This window comes from Trichechus manatus, unplaced genomic scaffold, assembly GCF_000243295.1.
Source record: "Trichechus manatus latirostris isolate Lorelei unplaced genomic scaffold, TriManLat1.0 scaffold00005, whole genome shotgun sequence".
Taxonomy (NCBI): Eukaryota; Metazoa; Chordata; class Mammalia; order Sirenia; family Trichechidae; genus Trichechus; species Trichechus manatus.
The window spans coordinates 12,833,478-12,853,268 of NW_004443941.1; the positions used below are offsets into that span (position 1 = coordinate 12,833,478).

Sequence of the window (19,791 nt, forward strand, 5' to 3'; positions counted from 1 at the left end):
CTGACACAGTGGTTGCAACAATGGGCTCAAACATAGCAATGATTGTGGGGATGGCGCAGGACCAGGCAGTGTTTTGTTCTATTGTGCTTAGGGTCGCTATGAGTCAGAACCAACTCCACCGCACCTAACAACTACAACATCATTGTACTGTGTATCCTAACAATGGAAGAAAAAGAAGGAAAGAGAGAGGAAGAAATAAACTCTCCTTTATATTTATATATGTATGACTGTCTACATAGAAAACATAACAAGGTAATTACATATAAAATAAATATTCTAAAACCAATTGCATTTCTGCAAAGCAATAACAAGCATAAAATGTAATTTTAAATATTGATATCATTTACAAAAGCAAAAAACATTTATATGTTACCGTGTTGTTAGACGCCATCAAGCCAATTCCAACTCATGAAATGCAGGGTAGAGTGCCATAGGGTTTCCAAGGCTGAAACCTTTCGGAAGCAGATCACCCAGACTGTCTTCTGAGGCACCTCTGAGTGGGTTCGAACCACCAATCTTCTGGCTAGTAGTCCAGTGCTTAAACATTTGCGTCACCCAAAGACTCCTATATGTCACCTAGGAATAAATTTAAAGATGTTAAACCTGGAAGTGATGAGACATGACCTTCCAGTTGTCCTCTTCCAGTGGAGTCGTACAGACAGTGCTTGATTCTCCTGGCAGTGGTGTGTGCCAATACACAGGAAGTGTTTAAGTGCTTTACTGGGGGTTGGTCACATAGGCATGGATCCTACATAGCTGACCTTGGTTATTCAGTCTCTAGCCTCTTGAGAGGTCAGACTGAGAAAGCATGGCCCAAATCCCTCACTGTAAATCATATTGTTAGCATACAAGCCCCCGGTAAACAAAGACACTCTTAACAGGCTTGCTATTCCAGGTGCTTAGAGATTATCTCCCAGGAGCTGATAAAGCACCAGAACTTTCTTTGAAATGTGCAGTATTTGAACAACTCAGGACTGCTGAGTTAATGCTTTAGTTTGGGGGTCGGGGGAACAAGTAACAAAAGATTACCTAAGGAGTGATATAATTTACATAGAATTTTAGAAACAAGCAAAATTAAGTAATATATTGTTTAGGGATACATACACTGGTGATAACATTATATTTAAGAAACCAAAAAAATAATAAACACAAAATTCAGATTCATGATCACCTCTGAAATAGGAACACAAGAGGGAATAAACCAAAACTCAAACCCACTGCCACTGAGTTCATTCCGACCCATAGCGACACTGCAGGACAGAGGAGAACTGCCCCATAGCGTTTCCAAGGAGTGGCTGGTGGATTCGAACTGCTGACCTTTTGGTTAGTAGCCGAACGCTTAACCACTGTGACACCAGGACTCCAAGAAGGAAGAAGGGAGGAGCAATTAAGTAGATGCAACAGTATCGGTTACGTCCAATTTCTTCAGTCCACAGCTGTTCATTTTATTATTATGCTTAATAGTTGAATTTATGTTACAAATATTATCTGTAATTTGTGAATATAACACAGTTTTTAAAATCTAAATCTCAACTTTAAAAAGATTTCTTCTCAGTATGTAAGAACTAATTTATTGTTGGAGCTCTCCAAAATCTAAGGGAGTTTGGGAAGCAGCAGGAGGAGGGGAAGGTTAAACTGGTCATGAGTTTCTTGTCACTGAAATTATTCAAGCAGAGGTGAGAAAACCCTCTTAAATAAGTGTAAACATTTAGAAGTGAAAAGCATTTGTTGGCTGATTGAAATACATGGCTTTTAAGTCACTTCCAGATCTGAGAGACTATGATTCCATGGATCAGTTGTTGAGTGACTAATTTACCTGTTCATGTTAGCCAAGATAGTAACATAGAGTTCACATAGATGCTGCCTGGATCCCCCATTCCTGCATTAGAATAAAGCAGTCAGTCCCAAAATAAGATAAGGAACATTTAACAACTTCTTCCCAAAAGTTACTTCCTTCTGGTCTTCCCATAATAATAATTTAATCAATTCATCATACCTTTAGGGTGAGAGGATTTGTCTATCCATCCATCCATCTATCCATCCATCCACCGATCTATCTCTACACACACATACACACATGTATGTATATACATATTAGCATTCTCATATAACTCAATTGTATTCAAGTAATTTCCTAAAGATGATGTTGAAACCAATCTTAGCAGGTAATAAGTTGTAGGCAGGATCTTAGAGAATTCTCTGCCTTTTAATTCTCATAGCTTCTGGAGTTGAAAGTAGAAAGCCATTTTACTGAATGTGCTGCCAAACGTTCCTCAGATCCCTCACCGTCAAAGAGATGGGAACGCCAGCAAAAGTGCTAGGATTGTCACCTACAGGGAACATTCAAAACCAAGTTAAAAGCAGAGATTAAACAAATTCATTTGTGCCCACTGCCAAAAGGCGAGGGCAATCTTCAGAGCCTGGAAATGAGAGAAACCAGAAACGATAAATAAATCTTAAGAGGGCGGAGGTGCTGGCATTTACTAAATCCACACTGGAAACAGTTCATTCCTTAGATCATTCGGTTCAGTCAATCATCTCTGAAGATACCCCTCAGAAGTGCCTTCCACCTACAGAAATCTGCCTGGAGCTCACCTAACCCACCTGCCTGTCTTCTGAGCGATGTCACTTTGGGATATTAATTACAGTAAGAAAGAGAATCAAAGATCAACCCAGATATTCTGGTTAAATATGAGGTGGGCTGGGGAAGAAGTTAAAGCTGAAGACTGAAACCAGACCCTGGCCCTTCACTTACCAATGGCTGCCTAAACCTATTGCTGTCAAGTCAATTCCGACTCATGGTGATGCCATGTGTGCAGAGTAGAACTGTTCCATAGAGTTTTCTTGGCTGTAGTCTTTACAGAAGCAGATTGCCAGACCTTTCTTACGAGGCACTGCTGGGTGAGTTAGAATCACCAACATTTAGATAAGCAGTCCAGCACAAACCATTTGCACTACCAAGGACCCTAAAGCCTCTTTTAGTGATGTGACACATGACAGGTTGTGGCTTTCTTTTCTGGAGAATGTCACTCCTGTCACTGTGTTAAGAAGAGAAATGGTGACCAGCAAGGACACTTCTGCAGTGAGATATGCAAACGATTCCAGAACGCATCAAGGTTCTATTTGCTGTCTTCCTGGGGTCAGGGTGTTTAAGAAACTCAATTATGAATGATAAGGCAGTAGCTTATCTTGCTCCGGAAATCACGGCTGGCACACAGAAATTTTGCTATTCGCCTAGAAGTGGCAAAAAAAAAAAAAAATCATCCCTTGGTGGGTCATGTGACCCTACCCGCTCTCAGAGCTGATTACTTCTTCTTGCAAGGGCGCTGCGTGGAACCTCGGCAATCTGTGGAGTTTTTCTCTGCAAATGCAGGAAGAAAGCAGGTGGATGGATAAATAAGCATGGCCTTCCTCCTGGCGTCCTTGCTGGCATTCCTGAGTTTGGGCTCCGGATGTCATCACAGGATCTGTCACTGCTCTAACAGGGTTTTCCTCTGCCAGGAGAGCCAGGTGACGGCGATTCCCTCTGACATCCCCAGGAACGCCGTTGAACTGTGAGTAAACCCTGTGAGCGGGAACGGCTGCGTGGCTGGCATTTGCGCGTCGGGTACTATTATTATTCTCACATTAGGCTCATATCTGTTAGGCTGAAGTAGTTCTGCCCTGACAAAGGCGTGGAAAAAACACACTCCCCCAGCCCAGTGCTCCTGCCTGGGACTTTCCAAGGATCTTAGGTGAGGGTTTCTCTCAGCATTTGTCAGGAAAGGCAGTGTGGGAACCTGAATCCAAAGGCAAAGGCAGACTTTCTATTCTTTTCAACACATTCGCTCTTGCGTGCCGTACACCTTTGGTGGAACCAAAAAAGTAAAACTGAGGCAAAGTAGAAACTTAGAAGACCTAGAACAGAGGCAGAAAGGAAGGCTTTGATCTTAGTGGAATACAGTATTGTGTGTCTCCTGAGGGCACCGAATTCAAGGGGGCAGGGAAAGCCAGAATCAGTGTAGCTCTGGCGGCATTAGCAAATTTTCCTGAGTGAGATTCTTCTTGGGGGGGGGGGGCGGAGAAAGGAAAAAGGTAGGCAGTAAGGGAGGGAAGGATAAAGAATGATCTTTCATACAGCTGGGAAAATAGGACTCTTGGAGGGAAGGATAAAGAATGATCTTTCATACAGCTGGGAAAATAGGACTCTTCACTGTGTACTGAAATATTTGAACAGGAAGTAGACAGACTCCTAGAGAGTTGAAAGAGAACTTGGACATCAGGTCACTCTATCTCCTCCTTTTGCAAATGAGGAACCTGGGGTCCAGACGTTAAAGATAATTGCACACACTGTCACAAAGAGTTGAGTTAGAGCCCAAACCAGAAATCAGGCCTTTTGACTTACAGTCTACGTTCTTTCCTCCAAACCCCAGTATCGGACAGTGTTAGAGCAGCAGTGTGGCGTAGCTGTGTTTTAAGAGTCCAGGTACAGTCTCCTGGGGACTGGAGAACTATGACTTAGAGATTTTAGATAGCCTCAGTGTATTATTCCAAGGTTAGAAAACACAACCCCGTATTCTGAAGGTCAGTTTCAACATTCGTCCTCCAAAGCTATTGGCGACTCTTACTTTATTGCAGAAAGTGGTCATCCTTTCAGTTCATTGTCTACATTCAAACATGTTGGTACTGGGTTTCACACTCTCACTCAGGGAAAATGTTTCCCTGGCATGGTCAACTCTGCTTGCCAGCTTGTCCTTTGACATCACACATCCTCAGTACTTGTCCAGAGCCAGCAACAGCAACGGAGGGAAAACAACTGGTCAGCTCTGTGTTTTGGCTACACTGCCTTAGATGAGACAGGTATTTGCTGAAGAATGGGCCTATGTACAAAGACACTGTGGTTTACAAGTTCATTCTAATCACAGGGGAAGGTCAATGTACCTGAGCTCCTAGATGAAGTCACTTGCTCGTAAGTGACTGGACAACTACTTAACCCCTTCTGAGTCTGCTTGATTGAATTCTTTGAAGAATAAGAGATTGACACTCCCCTTCTGCATCTTCTGGCCCATCTCTGCCTCTTCCAGTATTTCTCTGTGGGTCAAATAGTGCCACCCAGTTGCTTAAGGAAATAACCTCAAATAAGGTATAATTTTAGTGTGATACACCTCTACCCCACCCTCCAAATCCCTTCCAGACTAGGCTGTCTGCTTTCTGAAATCTCTTTACCAGGAGAGAGATTGAGAGATTTTCCTGTTTTGGATACAAAATATAGGCTTAAAGAAAAAAGAAGAAGAAAAAGGAGAAAAGAAAATTTTACCGTCAAATCCTAAGCCCCAGAGAGTAGATATGTATAAGTGAGTGGGAGAAGGGCAAGACTATGTTAAAAAACCCCAAATAAATCATAGTAAGATGTAAATGACTAATATACATCTCTGCCCAAAAGGACTTTCCTTACCTGAGAGAAAAGAGCACGAGATATTGAGATATTATGGAAAAAGATTGTAGGGGAGAGCACTTTGAACAGATCACCAGAAACATATTTTACTCTTGACAAAGACTAGCCTTAGGTCAACCCCTTACATAGGTGCATGTAATGGAGGACAAAGTTGCCTAAAACTAAGATGGGGAAAGAAAATGCTTTTCATTTATGGGCATTTCCCCTACCTGAGGAATGACTATTGTTGAGAGCTTTGGGGACTAAACAACGTCTCCCAGAAATCTAATCTTAAGAAGATTCTTTTCTCTGTACACTTTTTAGCAGGGCCTGAGCTGGACAGTTCTAGAGCTTAGCTTTGCAATCTTGGCAAGGTGTGTTCAGAAGAGGAAGAGAAACCTTGCTTTGGATGTTATACAAAAAGGGAGAAGTATTTAGGGAGATGTTTGAGGTCAGTTTGTAAACCACCGAAGACACCGAAGAGCAAATAAGATGCCAAGTGAACTAGAACTCAGCCCTTGTGTTAGAAAGAAAAAGCAATGATCTAATCAATTCTGTGTTTTTTGTTTTTTTTGTTTTTTTTTTTTTTCCTCCCCTTCTTTAAAAGGATTTGATCCGGGGGATCTGGGACATTAGAACAAGAAAGATGAAATGGCTTGTTCAACTAAGTATCTCTAATTCACCTTGCAGTCTTCCGAGTTTGGGTGTCCAACTTTAATGATGATCACATCATGTGTAGGTGGCTAGAATAGCTGGGCTTCATTGACAGCAATTGCTAACCCATCAACATGTCAAAGCTTTCATTGTTACCCAGGTTGACCAGGGAAACGTGACTCCTACATTTTACTATGTACATGTTCATGCTATCGTTTCATCCACCTTTCAGCGGTTCCATTTCATGTATCTACCAGCCACCAACAGAGATTTCTAATTCCCTACAATCTGTACTTGCTGTTGTTAACACCAAGAGAACAGAAGCGCCATCAACAGGCAGGTGGAAGCGATTCAGTGAGGAGACCCTACTATGTGCTTTATGGTTTCCACACACTACTATTTCATTAGAACTTCACAATAGCCCTGCGTGTGTGATATTATTGCTCCGTGTTTTAAATGAGGCAAACTGAAGCACAGAAAGGTTAACTAACATGGGCAGAGTCAACCCTACAGTTTCTGAGGGGAAGAGCTGGGATCCAACCTGAAGTCTGCGTTCATCTCCTCGGCACGCTGTATACGATGAAAGCCTTCTGATTCCTTTTATTTCTTCCTCAAAAAAAAAAAAAAAAAGGTCATCCTTTACAGTTTGGACCAGGGGTCAGCAAACTTTTTTTATAAAGATCCAGAAAGTAAATATTTCAGGGTTTGTGAGTCTCCAGCAACTACTCAACTCTGCAAGGTAGCGTAAAAGCAACAATAGACAATCCGTAAACTAATGAGGGTGTCTGTGTTCCAACAAAACTTTGTTAATGAGCATTAAAATTTGAACTTCATATCATTTGCATATGTCACAAGATACTGTTCTTCTTTTGATTCTTTTCAATCATGTAAAAAAGGTGAAAAGTGTTCTTATCTTGAAGGTCACAAGCAAAACAAGGGCAGGACAGATGTGGCCTGCAGGCCCTCATTTGTCCACTTGTGATTTAGACTATAGTTGAGGGGGTAGGTTGGAGTCCCTGGGTGGAACAGATGGTTAAGCATTCATCTACCAACGGAAAGGTTGGTGATCTGAACCAACCTAGAGGTGCCTCAGAAGAAAGCTTTGGCGTTCTGCTTCTGAAAGGTCCCAGCCATGAAAAACTTATGGAGTAGTTTTACTCGACACATGTGGGGTCACCATGAGCCGGAATCGACTCGATAGCAACTGGTTTACTGGTTTGAGGGCGTGGGTTAAAAGATTATTGGCTTAAGTGGGGTTTAGGTCTCCTGAGACAACCTGGCCCCATGGAGAAAGTACTAAACAAGGTGGACAGGACCAAGGGTCAGAAGAGTTCTGAGGTAATCTTCACAGGACAGACTTTAACGGGTTCTGACAAGGCAGAGATGGAAGAGCATCACCTCTAGAACTTGAGAACTGAAATCTGGATTCAAACCCAGGCTGGGCCCTCCTCTGTATAATGGAAATTGCAAGATGTGCTAAACTCCTAGAGTTTCTGTGAGGATTAATGAGACAATGTGTGTAGAACACCTAGCATAACACCTCTCAGGTTGTGGTTGTGGTGGTGGTTGTCATCTGTAGAACACTAGGCTAAAACTTACACTTACCACAGAAGGCTTTCTTGATCAACCAATGAGTCAACAGGTATGAGAATGCTTTGGGGAATGGATATAAAGTTCTTTATAACTCTGAGAGAGTGTACAGTCTGCCATATGCTTAAAAATAATCTCCACCCAGTGACGGTAGTACTTGCTCTCTATAAGCTTACTTACTGGGTAAGAAAATGTATTCCTGAAGGCTCTCAATATTTGCCAAGAGCTCTGGGAGCAGGTTTCATTCTGACCAGTCAAAGGATTTTGATTTCTGACTCACCCTAGAAACTCACCCTCGCCTGGAGGACAGAGGAGGCAGCCAAAGCACCTAGAAAGGACCCTTTGAGCCTGCTTATTTTTCCTGGAGTTAAAATTCCTGAGGAGAATGTGAACATTCATTCTAAACCTGAAATCTCAGCTCTAAGTGACGGTATGGAGACAATCACTTTATCTTCAGCCAGGTCAGATGATAATCATATTAAGAGGAGTGAAGAGTCCGTCTGTGGTCACTCTTGACTTAGGAGACTTGTACTGGGATCATAGTGTGAGCTGCCTATGTGGGCCCCTCTCTCACAGCATGTTCTTATACCTCACTGTGATAAGTGTTCAGCTGCTAACCAAAAGGTCAGAAGTTCGAATCCACCAGGCGCTCCTTGGAAACCCTGTCCTGTAGGGTCACTATGAGACGGAATCAACTCGACAGCAACACGTTTGGTTTGGTTTTGGGGTACTTCTAATTATCTTTTCCCCTTTTATTTTCTTTCTTTGACTTATCTTCTGTGTTTTGTTGTCTTGGTTCATATCACTCTCCATATCTTATAACCATAGGTTGTTTTTTAGGTAGTTCGGAGCTTTAAAGTGTGTCTAGTTTCATCTTTCTTTAGTAGATCCTTAGTATCAGGATGTGTCAGTGTTGTGTGCATAAGGGGAAGCCTTTGCTATGCCAGTGAGTTTCGTGAATCTCCAAGAAGGAAGTAGAGTTTGTGATGTTTGCAAGCATGTTTAATTGTGGAGCCTTTTCTTCTAAGAGCATCTTGGAGAATATTCTGTAGACCTGCTTTGGGAAGGACTGGTGGAAAGGCTAGTCCATACAACCTCAGCTACCAGAATGAGTTCCCTCTAAAGTCTGAGCTGCAGTTCAGCCCCCCTGAGTCCCAATTCTGTGCTCAATAATACCTGGAGATGGACACTGGGCTGGGTTTTCATTGATTTGTGCCTGAAAAGTAGCTGTTCAAGAATGTGCTGTATTTTCATGAAGGAGACGGCTCTGAAGTCATGAAGGAAGCAGGTGTTAGCTGTTCTGAGCTAAAGAAAGGAAAAATAAAACACTGGGTTACAATACGAAGACAGACTTCCACTCCTGACTTCCTCAGTTGTTGAATGATGATGATTTAATTCTCCACATCATGTTTCCTGACCTCCTATGTATAGTCAGTCACCACTTTTTCAAACTCTCATATTTCTGCTAGCATTCATTCTCTCTATCCATTGCCATCATCTTTGTCCCTGAACATCTAAAGCCTGGATTGTATAATCATTTCCTAATTTATCTCCTTTCTACCCATCCCTCTTTTCTCCAAATCAGCATGCACACCACCACTCCATTATTCTTCACCAAACACTACTACCACTGTGTTACAATTCCCAAGTTCAAAATCATTCAGTGGCCCACCTTTCTGACTTGACCTCTCATCCAGTAGAAGCACCTACTCCACAAGGCTGACGTGGACTTGGTCTCAAGCACATTCTGTACATTTTTCCCTCTGTGTGTTTTGATGTTGTGCCTCTTGCTTGTTCTATCCTCAGTTTCTTCTTTGCCCGTTGAAACCCAACCTACTTATCCAAAAACCAAGCCCATTGCCATCGAGTCAATTCCAACTCATAGCAACCCTATAGGGCAGAGTAGAACTGCCCCATATGGTTTCCAAGGAGTGGCTGGTGGATTCAAACTGCTGGCCTTTTGGTTAGCAACCATCGCTCTTAACCACTGCGCCAGCAGGACTCCTCTTCCAGGAAATCTTCCCTGACCAATCCATCTTTGTTTAGTCTTTCCTTCATCTGAACCCCTGTGCCACTCATTTCGTACTTAACCTTGCTTTGCATCTAATTCTTCACGTGTCTTATTTCCTCGACTGCAGTAAAAATTTCCTTTGTTCTTCTTATTGTGCCTCGCCGCTCAATGCAGTGTACGTTCTGGGCCCTCAATTACATATAGAACAAATGATTCAATAAATCAGGGAGAATTACATCTGTTTATTTGCTCTACTCCTTGGTACTGAAGAAAAGATTCTTATAAAAGATGATTATTGTTCTCTCCTGCGGTGAACTACTATAGGGCTGGATAGTTCTCTTGTTTTCTTTGCTTTTTTTATGTGTTTGTTTTAAGAAAATGCCTATATGTCATTCCAGAGCTCATTAATTTATTCAGCTATCATGATACATAGACTAGAAATGAGGTCTCCTGAGTTAAACAATATTCTATACTGGGGGCACGTCATTTAATTCTCTTAAGTAATAATACCCACCTCTCTAGATACCTAACAAGAATATTGAGAAAATGACTAAAATAGCCTAAACAAAAGCATTTTAATGGATAAGACAGAAATATATGTTCAGAGAAATATAATTTTTGCCAATTAGGGTCAGATTGCAAGTGCTGATTGCTAGGTTTCCTGCCTTCCCCAAATGTGCTTTGATTGGTGTAGTTGGGTCTGGCTATCAAAACCCAACCCCCCGCTGTGCAGATTGGCCTGGTACCTATACCCTGAGACTCCCACTGCTTCGTTTAGATACTTCTTTGAGGGAAACAAATAACACAGTTTCACACTAATGCATACACAATCCTTTCTCTTGACAAAAAAAAAAAAAAAAAAAAACCTGCACCTACTTAAGTGAGAAATGATATGTCGAAGTCCAACATTTGGAATTTAATTGGGCTGGGGGAAAGGGAGGTTGATATTCCCTGCAGAGGAATCAGAAAAATGACTAAAGGAACAGCTGCAGAATGCAGTGCCTTGAAAGGGGAAAAGTGGAAATTACATTGCAGAGAAAGAATCCTTCCAAGTAGAAGATGAACTCTACCCTGAGAATTGGCTAAGAACTATCATTTACAGAGTCATTATCAGCAATTGAAGAGTGGGGGGTTGAGAGCGCAGAACTGCACTTGTTTCGTGATGATAAAATCTCCCTGTGTACATAAAGGTGCGTGCTGGCCTTCCTCGCCCAAAGAATCCTAGACTTCAGAAGCAGGGCATCTTGGTGACAAATGGGAAGTTCACTTGACTTTTGATTATCCTTCTCCAAAGCCTCTAATTGGGTCATCCAGTCATTGTGGCTGATTCAACTAACCTTTTTTAATTTTTTTAAGCTGTTAGATTTAGACTCTCCAGTTGGGCTTTATTTAGACTAGTTTCTAGCTTATATATCCCACAAGGTCAGCTAAGAAAGAGAGTGATTATTTTTAATTGCCTAGGATCTGATTATAATGAGATTTGCATGTTTGTTCTTAATCTGACCTCTGCCTGAGGTATCACAGAGCATGTTTTGTGTCTCTGACCTGAACATGCATTGCCTTATTCTTTCATACGGAATATGCTGGCTGATCTGAAAATCTTCAAGGAACATGCAAAAATGCTTGAATAAAGAAACCAAACCCTTGTTGTAGACTTGAACTCAATTATATTTTTAGTCCTAGCAATGGATTGAGCCCACTTTCTCTCTCCCTTCTCCCAGACCACCTTCAGCAACAGCCATCACAGAATTCTGTGTCAGAAAGCAGCAGTGGAAAATATCCACCATGAGCCAATTTTCTATCCTCCTAATGCCAAGCTTCATGAAAACCTCTAAGAAATAAACCAAACCCATTGCTGTTGAGTTGATTCTGACTCATAGCCACCCTATAGGACAGAGTAGAACTGCCCCATGGGGTTTCCAAGGAGCGGCTGGTGGATTTGAACAGCCGACCTTTTGGTTAGTAGCTGTAGCTCTTAACCACTGTGCCACCAGGGCTCCGCTGGACTTTAAAAGTTTAGCTAAGTTTCAGTAAAACAGAAAAATCAACTCACTGAGGTTAACAGAAATCCATCACTGGGTTGAAACATTGAAGTAAAATAACATTCAGGTTTCTTCCAATTTTAGAATGCTTTGATTTTATAAACTTCTTCAGACTTCAAACTTTCCAAAAGCAATGGGCTTTTTCTAGGACTGAGATTCGAGTGACTGTGTAATTTCTAAGCTGTTCCAAATGGAGCTGTGGGACTTGGCGGTGGGGGGGAAGGGTGTCCTTTGGGACAGTTCAATAGTTCTGCCATTTTGAAATGCAGCACTGAAACCCCCCATGCAGACACGTCCCTTTTTTGTTATTTGCAGTTTAGTGAGGGTTTTGAACCAAAGACTCTGTAAGGGCTGCCAGCTCCAACAATGATTTTGTAACTAAACAAAGAAAGGTTGACAAAGGTCAGTGAGCATTTCATCCTTTCAGAATCATCTTGGAATAGGAACGGCATGGGATAGAAAGGCCTCTTACATGGGAGTCGCTGGGTGGTGCAAAGGTTTAACATCCTCGACTGCTAACCCAAAGGTTGGAGGTTTGAGTCCACCCAGGGCCTCCTCAAAAGAAAGGCCTGGCAATCGACTTCTGAAAAATCAGTCACTGAAAACCCTAGGGAACACAGCTCTACTTTGACACATATGGCATCACCATGAGTCAGCGGCAACTGTTGGTTTGTTTTTTGATTCAATGGAAGGACCATGGCCTTGAACACTAGATTTTCATGATTGGCTCCAGTTTAAAACATTCCATCCCTTTTAATAAAATCTACTAAATTTTAGTTCAGAAGATAGAATCACGAGATGGATACTTCTTGCATCTCTTGGTACTTTTCCTCAGCATCTCACAGTAGCAGCCTGTGAATTGGTCTCTGTGCTTTCAATCTTGTCCCTTCGTAGTCTCTTCCTCTGGGCCCTTCCTCTGGTCTAATTTCTCTGGAGGCTTCAACACTCAGACTCAGGATGAAAATATAAAGTCATAAGTTTGGTATTAACAACCTCCATATTTTTGCCTCAAATTAATTCCCCTGGCTTCTCTCTCATTTTCCATTCTCTCAACCCTCTGCTTTATGCACTTTTTTCTTTCCCTCAGCTACCAAATATGTCTTATATTCTCCTCCCCAAGTCCCTTTACTTTCTCCAACCTGGAATATATTCTCCTAGTCCAATATTATTCATCTTTTAAAACCAAAGTAAAAACCCTCATTTTTCATGAGGTTTTCTTTCAACAACAAATATTTATTGATCATGTATGTGCAAGGCATTATATGGCGCCCTTGGGAGAAAATAATCCATAGGAGAGACACAGTCCCTGCTCTCATGGAATTTCTAAAACAGAAGAACATTAAACAAGTAATGACAATAATGTTTTTCTGACTCAACTCTCACCCACAACAATCAAAATCCCCCTTGGAATCCAGAGTCTCCACGGCCAAAACCACTCATTTAACAATTAGTTGCCTGTTGCTTTCTGCAATCTGAAATCACACAATGAGAAAGCGAGAAGACATGGGTGAGCAATGGAAGCCAATGAGTAGATGTGTGCCTGCCTGATGCCCTGTGGGAGTTGATGAGGAGATGGGTGTCTGCCTTTCCCATCTAGATCTGCCCTCTGACCACCTAGGGTTGACTTCAGAGGCTGGGCAAGTCCACTTCCAAAAGTTTCCCCCTTTTTAAAAGATTAGAAATTCCTCTAAGAAAAGACTTAGTTTTATTTTACAATGCCTGAAATAAAATACTGGTTTACCAGTTACCGACAAGTCAATTCTGACTCATGGTGACCCCATGTGTGTCAGAGTAAAACTGTGCTCCACTGGGCTTTCAACGGCTGATTTTTTAGAAGTAGATGACCAGGCCTTTGTTCTGAGATTCCTCTGGGTGAATTCGAACCACCAACTCTTCAGTTAGCAGCTGAGTGCATTAACTGTTTCCACCACCTAGGGACTTGACATAGAATACAGGAGGGCCTTTGTTTTACAGAAACTGAAATAAAATAGAACGACAAATGAACACCACAAATTAAGGTTAGGGTTTAAGTGGCAGATGTCAAAATATTTAAGTTCCACTAGGAGTTTTCGAATAGTGAAAATACAAGGGGCCGGAACCTTAGAGTAGGGGTGAAGGAGGATGACACAGAAGGTGGAAATAGCAAAGAGCGGGGAAGCCAAGGCTATGATATGTTCTTTACCAACCTCGTAGTTTTCTTCTAAAGCTGCTTGTGCTCATGAAAACTATTGATGTGTTTATTGTGGAGGGAGTGGGTAAAAGGCATATACGCATGAATGGGTTGTACGCCAACTCCCCGCAAGGCAGCTGTGTGTAATCTCTGAAATCTGGTAATCCTGAGGTTTAAACTTAGTAAAGCCCAGATGCATCTCCTGAAAATGGCACACCTTAAAAATTTCTACTTTAGTATAAGAGAGCCTGAATGCTCTTGAACTTACAGGCAATTTCCCTTTCTCCTAAATTTCAAACAGTTTTCTATGGCTGTGTTAGCTTTGGAAGAGAAAAATAAATTAAAGTGTAAAAGAATAATCACTCTCCATTATCAGATCACAGTCTGAGCAAGTCCCAAGAGTCAGCCTCAAACCCTTGCCACTGCCACACACCTTGTTGTCATTGCTGTTAGCTACCAACGTGACTCATAGGGACCCCATGCACAACAGAATGAAAGCTGCTCAGTCCTTCGTCATCCCCATGGTTGGTTATGTGTCAGACTGTTGTGATCCATAGGGTTTTCAATGGCTGACTTTCGAAATTAGATCGCCAGCCCTTTCCTCCTAGTCCATCTTAGTCTGGAAGCTCCACTGAAACTTGTTCAACATCATAGATACAAGCAAGCCTCCACTGCCAGAGGGGTGGTGGCTGTAGATGAGGCACCAGATGCCTGCCAAGGCTAATTTCTGGTCAAGGCAGGAAGGAAAGAAGCCTTCATTCACTGGGTATTTGTTCTGTGGACAAGCAGTGTGGCATTCCTTCAAGTCAATATATTGGGAGGAGGGAGCAGAAAAAAAAAATGCAACAAGAAACACTGTTTTAACTTAGGAGACAAACTAGAAAGACAAGCAAAGCAAACATGAGCATTATGGTGAACAGCAAAGAGGTCATCTGGACTGCAGCATGCAGTAGCAGAAATGCTTATCATGCCCCTGATTTTGAAAATCTGCCGAGCGACTTCAATCAGAACACACCGTCTCGGAATGGCATCTGAGTCCCCCAAACAAATACTAGAGACAAGTGGAAAGAGAACAAACAGTTATGATAGCCAGATAGGACAATTACAAAGTGTCTCTGGAAGCAGAGGTCTCAGCTAAGATTCTGGATAGAAAAGAGTAAAAACAATAACAACAGAAGCGGTAGGTACCTCAGTAAGAGAAATGGCAGGGTCATTCATTTGGAGAATTGTTGATGTTAGTATCTTTAGGTCTTGCCTTTTGGCCTAGTCAAATTCCCCCAAGAAGATTCTTCCAAACCCCTACCTGGAGATTTAGGTCTTAAACGCCAGGGCTATGGTGGCTAGGGGTCTCAGTTTCCAGTAGTCGTAAGTAATGCCTGGTGTCCTCAAGCGCAGAAAATCTCTATTTTGCTCTCGCTAGAGAATAAAGCTTTGGTGCTTTGCTCAGGTGAGGAGGTGCAGTCACCCCATTGCGCCGAGTGGGAAGTCTGGCTGCCTCTTAAACTTTCCACTAATCTTCTTTATTTTGATTAACTCACGCTATTTCCCTTCCCTCAACTAGCGCCTCCAATTCCTTCATGATGTGAGGATCATGCAATGTAAATCACATTGGGTTAGGATTCCCTTTTCTAAGAGGTTGCCAAGTCAGCCCTGCTCCAACTTTGATGTGCATGAAAATCAAAGGGATCGATTGTTAAAATGCAGATTCGGAGTCAGTCAGTCTGCAGTGGGGCCTGAGATTCTGCATTTCTAACTAGCTCCTAGGAGATGCTGGCAGTACTAGCTGCAGAACTACATTCATCCATCTTCTTTCCAATCCTAAAATCTCGTCGTCCTTGCTCCTCTGCTCTTGGGCTTCGTGCCTTAAAAAAAAAGAATAATAATCCCTTTTCTGTCTTTTCAACGAGGTTTTAGTTGTTTGTTGAACATGTCATCTTTACCCAGGAATCTCCATTTATATTTCAACTCACTTCAATCTGGCTTCTGTCCCCATGGTTCTGCTATAAATCCTCTTATCAAAGGTACCAATAAACATCTCTTCATTTCCAGTATGTTTTGTAATGTGGTTATAGTATTTTTCAAATAAAAAATAAAGGTTTAATTAAAAGAGAAATGCCCACAATTTAAATAGTCTTGTGTCCATTCACATTACCTATGCCTCTTAACAGTACTCCATACAGCATACCATCCTCCTGCTTGAAACACTTTTCTGTTTTCAAAGACTCTGCAGTTGAAATATATATATAATCCTCCTGGAGAATAAATACATTAAGCTCTTAAAGGCTGACCCTTTACGCTAGTATTTTTCAAAGTGTGTTCCTCACAACCCTAGTTTCATAAGACATTATCACAAAAAAGTAAATTTTTAAAAGATCTTCCAGGGTCCAATCTTTGAGAAATGCTGCATGCTATACGTCCATTCTGATATTTCCAATGCACAGAGCACATTAAAGGCTCTAAGAAGCAGTCCAATTTTGTGTAACCCATAAGTGTTCTACAGAACACAATTTAGGGAACTCTGATTTCATGAGATTTAGTTCATCAAGAGTATGCGTTGGCAAATAAGCCCTAGTCTATACCCAGAAGAATTGAAGGGTTGAGAAAAATGGGAAGAACAACCCAAAAGAGGTGGTAGACACCAAAAACCGTTATCCCTTTTTATAGTTCTCTATATGAGCCAAGTCTTCTTCTGTGCAAACCTGCCTTGTTCTTGAAATCAGAGCATTTTTATATCTTGAGAGAGCATATGTCCCCTCTCTCTTATTTGTTTTAGGACTGAAACATGAGGCCCAGTGAGATGAAATGAATTGCCCGAGGTCATCTGAGTAATTAAAGGTATTGTCTGTCATCTTCTTCCAAACCCAAAAATTTGAAGCCAATTTTTGCTAAGCCTCTATGGCAAACTTAGTCATAAAAACATACTTCTCCATTCCCTCAAAGTACAGAAACTCCTCCACCCCATCTCTTATCCCCTCACACCTAAGAAAACATCTTCCAGATATTATGAGCTAAGCATTAGAATTCCACCACTGTGTTCCCAACCCAGGCAAAGCAAAGGAGGAGTGGGTTGTGGTTGGAAACAGCAATGCAGTTCAGGCACCCGGGATAAACATCTCTAGTTCCAGGAGTGCCCTTGAACAAAGAACAGTTGGGCCAGACGGGAGGAAATGCAATGTTTTCGCACTGAAGTTATTCATCCCATTTTTTACTTTAATGTTTGTCATGTGCATTATTAGTTTTAAATTATTCAGTACGCATGCCCTAAATATTGGTCTGGTGAGTGGTAATGGTTCTATCACCTACAAAATAAGGCCACCAACTTCTCCTCTTGGCAGGCAGAACTGTTTCTTAAACATTGTAATATGATGAGCAAAGCAAATGGAAATAGAATTACAACTGAAAAGACACTTTCCAGGGCCATTTCAGTTTGTTAGATCAAAGGAAAAGAACAGATTTATTTCCTCCTGAGCAAGACAGAGACAAAATGACCTCCCTGTGTATTTAGAGTCCTGACCATTTGCCTGAAGTAATTTCAGCAACGGAGAGCATGCAGTTGTATCAAACGGAAAACAAACCAAAAGTAATATCAAAACCCTAAGTTCAGCATCTTCACAGCAAATCATTGAGACTAAACAAAGCAGCACATTATCCACAGCCTGCAGTGACAGGCAACACATCTTTATTGTTCAGTGCATAGTGTGTGTACAGCCATTTGCTGAAATATAAGAGCAGAGAGTATAGTCTTCACACATAGATCCTATTAATGTAACGGAAGAGAGTGGACATACCCACAGAGGAAAAGAGAGAACAAGACTTTTCAAGTTATCATATTATCATTAAATCATATGATCATAATATCATATTATCATAATATATGATAATACGATAAGGATGGGATGAGCAGAAAAGGATTTGAGTCCTGAAGAAGTCCTTTTAATGGAAAGATGTCTACATTTCATAATAAACCTACATACATCACTTCCTAGAAAAGGTGAGACATGTGCTGGATATAAAAAGGATTTGAATATATGGTCATGAGGGAAAATGCAGAGTAGCTAGAAAGAACACTTGGAGACATAACCAAACAGAAGCAAAGCAAAAAAAAAAAAAGTTTTAGCTCCTGAAGGGAACATTATTACCTCCAAATTATCAATTTCATTTCTATAAATTTCTATAAATGTGCCAAGTACAGTACATGGGTGTGGGTGGAGAATGTTGGAGCATATCTATTCCAGATCTTCAAATTTAAGAAAGATTATCTATCAGGAGAAAATGAAGTTATCTTTTAATAATTTATGGATATTTGGGGGAAAAAAAAACAAGATATGCCTCAGAAAAAATTAGTGGGGTGCAATAAATGGTTTTAATAATCTCTATGACTAAAAGTGGAGTCCTTGGGTGGCACATGTGCTTAAGCACTTGACTATTAGCTGAAAGGTTGGTGGTTCAAACCCACCCAGAGGCACCTCAGAAGACAGGACTGGCGATCTGCTTCTGAAAGGTCACAGCCTTGAAAACCCTATGAGCTCAGTTCTACTCTGAAATACATGGGATCGCCATGAGTCGAAATCGACTCCAAGGCAGTTAACAACATCTTCACTGAATGTAGAGTAGATTACAGTCTTAGTTTGCAATTGAGAAATACAAATGACTTAAGTCACTTGAAGTCTTTCAGGGTAAAACCGATTTGTAATTCATTTATTTGTTTCAATTGCCTGGAGTAGGGAGCAAGTGAGATCATAGCATGTCTAGAAGATCTTTGGATCTGAAGTCACATGTTTGTGAAATAAAGAATTTGTTCCGAGAAACGTACTTAAATATTGGATCGATTTAGTCATTTATACAGTAATCAAATAGGTCCCAATTAGATCGAGATTACTTCTCCCAGAGTTGACTTAAGTTTACCATTTTTGTTGGTCCCCAACTTGCCTTTTTCTTTCAAGAAATAAAAAATGAATGGATGAATGAGTATAAACGAATACATACCAAGAAAATGTTTCAAATATCCTGCTTCCCCATTTATTGTATTTTTCCAACTCTGCCTTCAAGGTGAGCAGTCAAGATCAGCTACTGATCTGCAGCCCATCTAATTGTGATTTGGCATTACTCTGTTGTTTCCCTTCCAATAATCATTATGGTATAAGTGACACTCCAGGGAAAATCAATTCCTTTTGAATAAATAGAAAAGCAAGTGTACCTCCCTCGAACCATAATTGGGGCTTTGTTTATTTTGCTGTTGTTTGAACCCTGCCACAGCCACCCTCTTATTTTCACCAAACTGAGTAGTTTGTCTGCTACAGCCTCCGGGGAAGGTTGGCCAGCTTTTAGGAACTCCCCCTTCTAGTAGGGAATAATTAGAACCACTTAGACATCAGAGTTGCATTTCCCAGCAACTGGCTAGATGTTGTTTTCCTCAAGATTGTTTAAAGAAAAAAATCCCTTTAAGCCCCTAAGGGATAGACTCTTCCTTATTTTCTCTCCGCTAAGAAGGAGGTGAAGCTACAGATAGCATTCAGATTTGCAAGATGCTCAGAAAACAAGTCTTAGAGCCAGCAAGTGCTGTGCAGGGCTTAGACCTCAGGAGATATTTTTGAATAAATGAAGTGGATGACCTGCACTAAACTGAATTGATGAACTGAATGGAATTGATTTGAGCTTTTCTGAACGGTCAGGGTGGCTGCGGTGGAAGCAGAAGGAAGGCCAGCATGTTCCATTTACCAGCTAACCAAGGTCAGAACCTGGAATGGCCAGGGAGTCCAGGTTCTCCTGGCCATTGAGAAAGCTGACATTAAGTTACTAACTCAAGGGCAGATAGAAAAAGGGAAGTAGAGCTGATGCTCCAGACATAACAATAACAATACAGACAAATAAATGAATTCATGTATCTTGAGTCTTGGCTCCTAACGAAAAG

General features: G+C 41.3%; 1 protein-coding gene across 2 annotated transcripts in view; it reads left to right on the forward strand.

Annotated features, from left to right (window-relative positions):
* The first annotated feature begins 3,388 nt into the window (after nt 1–3,388).
* The window catches only part of FSHR (follicle stimulating hormone receptor), a 196,934-nt gene continuing 180,531 nt past the window's right edge, over nt 3,389–19,791 (forward strand). For both annotated transcript variants that reach the window (XM_004369472.2, XM_004369473.2), the window contains exon 1: nt 3,389–3,554. In XM_004369472.2, coding sequence (XP_004369529.1) covers nt 3,403–3,554 — 152 coding nt within the window. In that variant the 5' untranslated portion in view covers nt 3,389–3,402. The remainder of the gene's footprint in view (nt 3,555–19,791) is intronic.